Genomic DNA, 9,227 nt, shown 5'->3' on the forward strand with positions numbered 1-9,227 from the left:
ATCCATATCAAGACTATCGTTTCTTGCGACATAGCGCATTCCAAAGAAGTACTGTACATTCGAAAAGTTTCATTTCCCTGGCGATTCCAACATAACTGGACACTTAGATTATAAGTCAACAGTATGTCAAAGATTTATAAATTCCACCTATAAAAGCGCCAAGCATCAGCGACTATATATACATCCCGAGAGAGTATACCTCAAGTTTATCTTATATAGTTATATCAAACCGTCAATTCATAATAAGCAGAAAATGAGTGGTCAAAGTAACATCCTATATTGCATCTCGCACATCACCATGCACTCTCATCATACGAATTGCTTGTATACGAACGAAATACTTATTTTAAAAGGGGTTATATAATCCACTAACCACTAACAACACAGATATTCAATATTTAGCAGCCGGGTACTCAATTAAATGCGAAACAGGCCGCGACAAAATGTTTGCTTCGTGTGTTAATTATACCAATGCGATGAGTGCAGTTTTAATAAAAACGAGAAGGAAATGCATATGTAAAGGAGATTCTTGAAAACAAAAACAAAAAAATTGGTTGTAAGGGGGCGGAGATATTTATTAGAAGGGCGAATTAAACTCTGAAATTTGGAGAAAATTTCTGTCGCAATTTGGGCGAATGATTATCTGGTTATTCTCTCTCTCTCTCTCTCGCTCTCTCTCTGGTATTATATAACATTTCATCCGAGCAATAGCGGCGAGACGAGACGAGGAGACGTGCACACGGCGCGTGTTTGCCGCCAGCTGAAATTCACACGCCGCCCTTCAGCATCCATCAGCAGCAGTCGTATAGGTACGGTATCATCATTCCGGAGATTAGATATCAATTGGGAAGCAAAGTTGCGGAGGATCAGAACTGTATATGTACAGATTTAAGGAGATAGACATAGATACAACACAACTACATATACAAGAGAGCAGAGACGATAGAGAGACGAGAGAGAGCAAGTAATAGATGAGAGAAAACGGCAAAGAATGAGAGAGAAGGGTATATAGAGACGGATCATGAACAGGATGAAACTGTGAATGCAACGGAATGCAATATATAGAGTGTGTGGTGGGTATATATACGTATATAGTAGACGACAGTGAATGAGATGGTGTCTATATATTAGTGAACAGCGGAGATGCATTTTTGGGTTACTAAAGTAGATGTATGTGTGTGTGAGAGATTCGGGGCCAACCATCAAGCAGAATATGCCGAAAACAATACAGAATTTCTTGTGTTTTTTTTTGTGTTTTTTTGGTGGGGGGGAGGAGGGTTTTTTCTTGAGAAAGTTTTCATGAGACACGTGCTGTTTATGACGCGGTTATACACACATAGAAGTTGAGGGGAGAGGAGATCTTCTACAACAAGGACCTAGGGAGACGAAGGATTCCGTTGGCCACGGCTGCCACCAGCACACAAATCGGGCCCATCCACCGTGGGCGGAAAGGAATTGACGAGATGGATCCACTAGACGCTAACCAGAAAGTGAAAATTTTGCGCATTAATTACGTGCCGTCAGTGAAGTTGGTGGGGAATTAAGAGCTTCATGTCTAATAATAATATCAACATGAATTTAAAAATTCCCAAAGAATCAATAAACATGAATACTAATATATACAGCTGGAAATCTTTAGTAGAATTTAACCGTTGAAACAAGGTTTTATACACAAAGGATGAACTGCTATCTAGGTGTCTATCACTCTATATGTGTGATTTACTGAGGTTCAAAGTAAAGCCTGAGTGCAGGTTAATAGGCATTCTCTCATTAAAATTTGAACCAGAAATGAATTTGGTTTTTTAATTATTTATCCAAACGTGTAATGATATACGCAGTGCTGTAGATGATTATATACGATTATATATATATTGACGCAAATACCCTCTGCTGCTGTGGTTCGGAGGTGCTCTGCTGGCACTTAGCAAAATCCCGCCCATCGTCTATCTTGATACACCTTATACTTTCAGCCGTGTCTTGTAGCTACTTAGCATCGCTTCGTCTTCGTGCCGAAATGCTGACCGATATTAGATATAGGAGAACTGGTCTAGTATATATATGAGGGCATGTATCTAATTGATATCGATCGCTGGCCCATTTGTTCGCCGTAAAGAACGCCCTCCGTGACTGCAGACTGGCAGCATGTATAGTACCGCTACGGGAGGTAGTAACGAACTCACGGTCAATCGAACATGTCCTTCAGCCTTGCATCATATCGATCTACCTTTATTCCTTCCTTATTCGCCTTTTATATATATACAACAGCAGAGACCACATTTTGAATAAACATCATGCGAATTACGAAATAATAATTAAGACGAATAAAAGAATTTCCTATATTATGTGTAAAAAATAGAAAATAGATTTCGGTTATTGCTCTTGTCTCGTTAGACGTCTGGCGTAATCGTCGTGGAAGCTTTACCCGCTGTATTAGCTGATCGCCAGCCAAGTTGTTCTCTGTGTTACAGTTAATAAGTGGCGCGGGGGAGGCATCTCATCATGCGGGTCAAGTAATGCAGGAGCACTTGGTACAGCGCACAGTACAAAGCAACATAGCTACAATAACTTATTATTCTTTTGGAAGAAATTTCTGCAAGTTACGCGAAATTTGGAGATGAGGTGTCAACTGTTTAATTATTAAATCCTCTTTACTTGCTGTGTGTGTACATCTATGTATATACACTTGGGCGCTACTTTTTGTTTTATGAACTAGACTTATAGCCTAGAAGAGAAGACGGAACTGCTGATACCGCCCATCCAACTACCGTTTGCGTACGAATTACAGTTTACAGATTAGAAGAGCTCAAAAGTTTATGCTTTTCCGCATTAGAGTACGCAGCAGCATTCACTTCCATTCAGCGAAATGCCTAAATTCTCATGCACAAGTTCTGGACTACAGATTAGTACGATAAATCTACTCTTGAAATAATAAAGTCTCATAAATTATCAGACTCATTTTCTTGCATTGTTTTCAACTTTCAAATCATCCACTACCCCAAAAAAAGTTTTTAAAACCTTCAATTCGGCTCAGACATGTTCGTATATAATAACTAGAAGCCTAAGTTGAATTTTTTTTATTTTCCTAATAGCCACAAACTTTTGAGAAAACTTAAGGACAAATATAAGAACTCAAGATGGAATGTTTCTCAGCCGAACGGCAATTAGTAAAATTGTTAAGGTCCAACAACTTTATGGGTTCATAGGCCTAGTCCTCGCTACCAATTTGGAAATAGGATTACGCGTAAATTTTATTTGCCTTACTAAGTTCATTTTAAATAGACTGTAAAAAAAATATGCATATGTTTTAATAAGCTGATTTGCGCTATACCTTGTAATTCCCGAATAATTCTTAGAATCATAATTCCCGCAACTATTTATTATTTTTATTCCATTAAATTTTTTTTGTTTTTTTGTTTTTTTTTTTGTTTTTAATTAATATACCTTCAAATCGAACTTCCGAACTCATTGACATTGTTTCGATGATCAACGGGTTGTAGAAGTGTTCGGGCGGGCTGGTCCTCCCGCCGTCGTTCGTCTCGTAGCCGCCCAGCGACGCGGTGGAAGCTGCCGGCGGCGGATTATTATTGCTGTTGCTGTGGTACTGGTTGTTGTTGTGGTGAGAGTTGTCCGACGGAAAGGAATTGACGGAAGTGACACAGCGCAGCGTCAGTTTCCCCTCGTTTTGCAGATGCGATTCGTGAACTTCGAAGGTTAAGCCGAGCGTCGTCGTCTCTAAGCCGTCATCGCCAGACACGGATTTGTATTGCCGAATATAATTGGCATTAGGCTAGAAACATTAACAAAGACATGAAATAAATACTTCGTTTTTTTTTTTTGCTTTTAAATTATCAGATTAAATCGGTGCCTTAATCGATTCATTGTTTATCTTTGGTTTTTCAAATAGACCGCTTAAATTTTTTTTTTGCTTTAGGGAACTTGAAGGTGTCAAGTGCTGTCAACTCTCTTAAAATGTAAAACGCATATACAGCACATACCTTCCTCTCGTCGTTTATGTACCAACGGATGTTGGCTGCCGGTTTCGAGGCGGCCGAAGTGCAGTTGACGTCGACTAAATCACCGGCTTTGTAACTATTCTTCCCTCCTAAGTTAGTTTTTTAACGGTTTTTTTTATTTGTTAGTTTTTTTTTATAAGATGGTTACCAACTCAACGGATTTTTGATCAAACACTTACCTGTTATGGTCGGTTTCTTTTTAGGAAGTACTACCACCTTTGAAATCAAATTTTAAAAAAATTGTAAAAATGAGATGAATAAGTTAAAGCAAATTAAAGCAACAAGTCATTGCATAAAATAAGAAACGTCACAACTATGTCGATTTCCAGAAATATTCCATGCATATGCTGAACATTATAGATTTTTGTAGTACAAAAATAGATTTGTAAAATATCAGGATTCATTTTGGACTAACCTCCATGTGACCACTGCCGCTGACGGAGGAGAAACTGGGGCCTTCAGCAGACACCTGGAATTTTTATTACATCGTTATTACGTACGATGAATTCCATTCAATCAAATTTTCTTAATTCATTCAAGTTGATCATACCTCACATCTGTAGTTACCAGTGCTGGCCAAACTCACCCGCGACAGGTAAACGCGTTGCCAATCTGACAAGGTTTTCTAAATTTTGAAATTTAAAAAAAAAATTTGATTTGCCGGTGTATAAAGAATTAGTGTAGAGTAGTAACAATGGTAACGTTTAATTTTAATGTTCTATTTTTTGTTGTTTTTTAAGATTCACCTGCAACGTTTGATACCTATAATAAAAGTGAAGGGTCTAACCTATAACCTAACTCGCGCTAGACTATATTACGCACAACCCCTTTGCTGCTGGTCTTGGCTATGACGTGCTGGGCACTTTGATAATAACAGTAATAGAATCTGACCTGCCATTTCCAATTTAAAGCTGATTGTACAACGAATGACTCTGGCGCACGCACACATTGAAAAATACCTCTCTGGAGAGACGTGAATCCACCCTTTGGCCATTATAGATAATTATGTGCCAGTCATGCCCTGCCGTTGTCGCTCATTTTTTTTTCTTCTTCTACTTCTCTCCGCTGTTATCACGTTGAATGGAAACGAACGTTGAAATTTATCTGTCATTCGGTTGACAATTTTTTTTTTCAGACCATATTATCTTTAGATCTATACTCTTTTTTACTTTTTCCACCGTCCAGCAACGATTGATTTTGCCGATCAAATCAAATCTGCACTATTTTTAAAGGGACCGCTATTTTTCTATTTAGAAAATAAAAAATATAAGTGAATAAAGGCTTACGTTAACGTTGATGCCGGGCAAATTGTAAACGATTAATTGCGGCGTTTCTCTGGGGACGAATCGGAAGAACTCGACCGACTCCACTTCGTCACCCCTGTACCATTTGACGGAGTAGAGTCGCTCGTTCTCCATGTCGACGTCGCAGAGCAGGGCCGCTCCTTCTCCGGCCTGGATCACGCTGGGCACCGAAACTTGCAGCAATTGGATCCCCTCTACTCCACCTTTACAGACAATCAAATCAAAAATAGCACAAACACATAAATGATATAATAAGATGACCAGTGAAAATATCAAGCCCAAAATATCAGCTCGCCGATGTGATGGTGCGATGAAATGAGCCACGAGGATATTATATTATTACGACTTCATCAGCTGTTGTTTATAATGATACCGAATTAGATATGCTTTTTTTTTCCCGGGTCTGTATTATATATCTTTTTCCTATCAAAAAACCATACGCGCTGCGGTGTAGCCCCTCTGAAACTGGATTGCATGTTTCATCAGGCTAATTCGCAAGACAAGTAACAACAGCCGCTGCGTTCATATATATTGGTGGCCGACGGACCAGTCCGCACGCACCCCACTAGCTGTGCACGCTCTCTCTCTCGTCCACCCCAATTTTTCATACACACAAAAAAAAACCCAGGTCGTTGATTTTCCCTGGCCCCAGCGCACTGGTGAAGTACGCGTACAACATACACCACGACCACCATAGTCTCGGCGGCGACTTTTTGAAAAGCCCCCGTCGTCCGTAACTCTTCTCTCTCTCTCCCGTACTATAATACTACACGTCGTTTCGTCTTTTCGTCGTCCCATCCCCCCTTACCTCCTCGCCGCCGTCCGCCTCTTCTCTCTCCCTTTTCGCCTTTCACCCATTCAACGAGACACACCCATCTCTCTCTTAGTCTCTCTACCTTATAGACTTCGTGTGGCCGCGCGTCCACTGACTAGAGGACACACACAACACATACAACACACACATATATATATACTTGTGCCGGGGCTGCTGTCAGCTGACAAGTTTCCGAAATCGATACACGATAGTCTAGAGGAGCGAAACAAGTTATGAGACCCCAAAGTTTAGAGAGCGACGAAAATCCTAGTATCTATAGCGACACACTTCAAACCAAATGCCCCACCGTCCATATACCTTTACGTATATATATATATATGCCCAGCCAGTATATAATATACATACTACATCGTCTATTTCGATTTATTTCTATATGGCCTATTCGTCCAGACTTATAAACAGAGTCTAGAGACTATCAGAAAGATACATCCGTACACACAAGGACAAACTAATACATCCAGCAACTCTTTTTCACCTGAGGATTTCTCGCTGTTTTTCCTCGATAGATATAATCTATAGCGGTGTGCATACTTGGTATAGCTCAGCTGTTCAAGTTATATACCTATACATGTTCAAAGTAGTAGCTAGTAGTTCTTCGTATCTTTGTCGCGGCATTCGAACGCCCCCCCCCCCCCTCTCTCTTTCTTTCTCGACGGATTAGTCATTGGCGTGCTGAAGCGCAACTATATATATATGTGTGTATGTGTATGTGTGCTGCGGTCTTTGATGGATTCGTCATGAGACGACGAGGGAGGAATCAAATAATGGCTACTTCAGCCAACTCATTCAAAAATGTGGATAAGAACTCGCCTTCATTTATTTCTTGCCATTTTTTGTTTTTCTCTCTTTTTCTTATATTGCCCATCAAGCGTGTGACGTCATCTTTTAGAACGGCATGACTGCTCTCACGTTCAATCTCTCTCCTGGCTCTTATTTGTGTTTGTCCAAGAAAACAATGTTTCAAATATAAATAAGAAAAAAGGCCCTTTAGATTTTATAGTGTCACTATAAATGTAAGTACCGTACAGTCTTATATTATTATATAAGAAGCTTAAATGAAGAACTATAATTTTTTTAATGGTTGTAGGTTATAGATCTCGTTTGCTTCTTACTAGAAAATCGGAATTCAACTCGATTAATAACGAGATTAGACGAAGATGCGCTGTAGTCATCATTTTACAAGATCAGTCAACAAAATCCGACAAAATCTACAAAGAAGAAAATAATCTAATTCAAACGCAGAGACAATCAAGGTTAAATCGCGGTGAACCATCGAGTGCCACAAAGTGACAGACGGCCGGCAACGGATAGAGACCGATGAAGGACCCTCTTTGATAGGTCGCTGTACCTTTATGTTATAGTCTATAGATAACGGTCGTTACTCGTTAGTGGGAAGACGAATGAGGGTAAATCAGCTATTGATCTGGCACACGAGTAACAAATAACAAGACAAGACAAACCAAAAATACAAGAAATTAACACACACCGCTTTCCAATAGGCCAAGAAAATGTCAGCTTCGTCAATAATTCCCGATTCCATCAGTAATTCATGACGCATTAATAATTTCTTCATCGACGTTAAGCACAGATTCTATCGCAAACTTTGCACAGTGCTCAGCACCCATGCAGATTTGATTATAGGCGAAAAATAGAAATTTTGCCTTTTTGGGCCGCTTAGTATTACAAAATGCGAAGATTTAAACGTGACAAATGTTTGGCTTCGCCGTGATTTTTTGTTTTTATTTTTTCGAGCGTTTATCACAGCTAAAGTAATACGTTTCGTTGAAGAAATTTCTACGCTTTCGTCATGCGTAAGCGTGAACAGTATGCGTAAGCGTTAACAGTAATCGCCCTTCAACATTTTAATTTTTTTTCCCATTTTTTCAAACTGCCCAATTGTTTGTAGAAGCGAATAATCATAAAGAGGCCTGTCGACTGCCGAGTGCCACGCGGCAGTCAAGCGCGAGCAAAAAATCTAAATATTGTTAGACTTGTTTGACCTTTTTTTCTCTTCTATACCCCACTATATATACGATACCATTTCTGTTATTTTTTCTCTTTTGACTGGGTGTGCTGGTGTCTATTAACGCACAACAGGAAATCAACTGCCAAATGGGATTTTCCGACTGATTAACTCGGATCTATTTTTCGGAAGCCCAAGTGACCAGTTGAGCGCATCGGCACTCGGCAGTCAGTCTCGCAGTATCATTTATGAGCCAACAGTTAAATGCCATTTATTGTATAATACATTGCTGTTTGGGTTCGGTTTGGTTTTGTACAGGTTTTGTACTTACGAGGCAGCTGGTAAATGAAGAGGGTGACAGCAACCCATTGAATCAACCGGAAATTCATATGAATCATCGCTGCTGGCGCTGAAAGTGTCACGGCGTGCACATCAAATTCAAGAAGAATCAACAAAAATCTCTGACTCGTCGATTACTATCAGCACTAACAAACATCCGCCGAACCGCATGCACTGCTGTCTCACCACCCAAATTGTCGAACTTTGAAGCACCGCAAAATCTGACCAATGAAAACAGTTAAATGACCGACGATAAAAACAGGGGCGGACGCACGAAATTAGACAGCCAACACACCGGCTCTTCTGAACTGATTAATTGAGTTACTTAAACATTAGTTCGCCGGTAACTACAGTAGCCCAAAAATGAATTTCCACACTGTAGAAATATTTCTTTTTTCCAAAAAGAAATTTTCCCAGTTAAAGACTTTGCGGACTGGGTGGAGATGAACGTAATAAATGTCTATACGGATAGTACAGTCAAGTATAGCCAGCAGTGTGTGCTGTGTTGCTGCTGCTGTGTGTGTGTGTGCCGTGAGTAGAGTATGAGGTGTGAAACACTCAGACGACTTACTTTGGTATATAGCACCGGAAAATCTAGTCCAGAAGACAGTGGCAATACCCAGTCAAGGAGCAGAGAGCACAAGAGAGGGGAGCAGTCAGCGTCTGCGCTCCGGTCATCGACGGTCGTCGACTTGTGTCTGTCAATTTGACTGCCGCCGCCGCCGCTCTTTGACAATTCCAATCTGAAAGATATTCAATTGAATATATTTCAG

At 40.1% G+C, this 9,227-nt stretch overlaps 1 protein-coding gene across 1 annotated transcript; it reads right to left on the bottom strand.

Annotated features, from left to right (window-relative positions):
- Window positions 1-261: 261 nt before the first annotated feature.
- LOC124329499 lies at window positions 262-9,009 on the bottom strand. Its single transcript, XM_046788576.1, has 8 exons — window positions 8,447-9,009; window positions 5,300-5,520; window positions 4,564-4,638; window positions 4,429-4,482; window positions 4,193-4,229; window positions 3,996-4,102; window positions 3,442-3,787; window positions 262-1,479 (listed from the first exon to the last, which is right to left on the bottom strand). Exons 1-8 carry the CDS (start codon window positions 8,511-8,513, stop codon window positions 1,364-1,366), a joined length of 1,023 nt encoding a protein of 340 aa, XP_046644532.1. The 5' UTR covers window positions 8,514-9,009; the 3' UTR covers window positions 262-1,363.
- Window positions 9,010-9,227: the final 218 nt, after the last annotated feature.

The sequence above is a fragment of the Daphnia pulicaria genome, chromosome 1 (genome assembly GCF_021234035.1).
Source record: "Daphnia pulicaria isolate SC F1-1A chromosome 1, SC_F0-13Bv2, whole genome shotgun sequence".
NCBI lineage: Eukaryota > Metazoa > Arthropoda > Branchiopoda > Diplostraca > Daphniidae > Daphnia > Daphnia pulicaria.

What these genes read in the sequence shown, in the direction of transcription:
- LOC124329499 (XM_046788576.1), bottom strand. Translation starts at nt 8,513, where the DNA reads ATGATTCATATGAATTTCCGGTTGATTCAATGGGTTGCTGTCACCCTC. An exon ending in CTTCATTTACCAGCTGCCTC is followed by an intron (nt 5,521 to 8,446) that starts GTAAGTACAAAA and finishes TTGTCTGTAAAG; the next exon opens with GTGGAGTAGAGGGGATCCAA. An exon ending in ACATAAACGACGAGAGGAAG is followed by an intron (nt 3,788 to 3,995) that starts GTATGTGCTGTA and finishes TAATGTTTCTAG; the next exon opens with CCTAATGCCAATTATATTCG.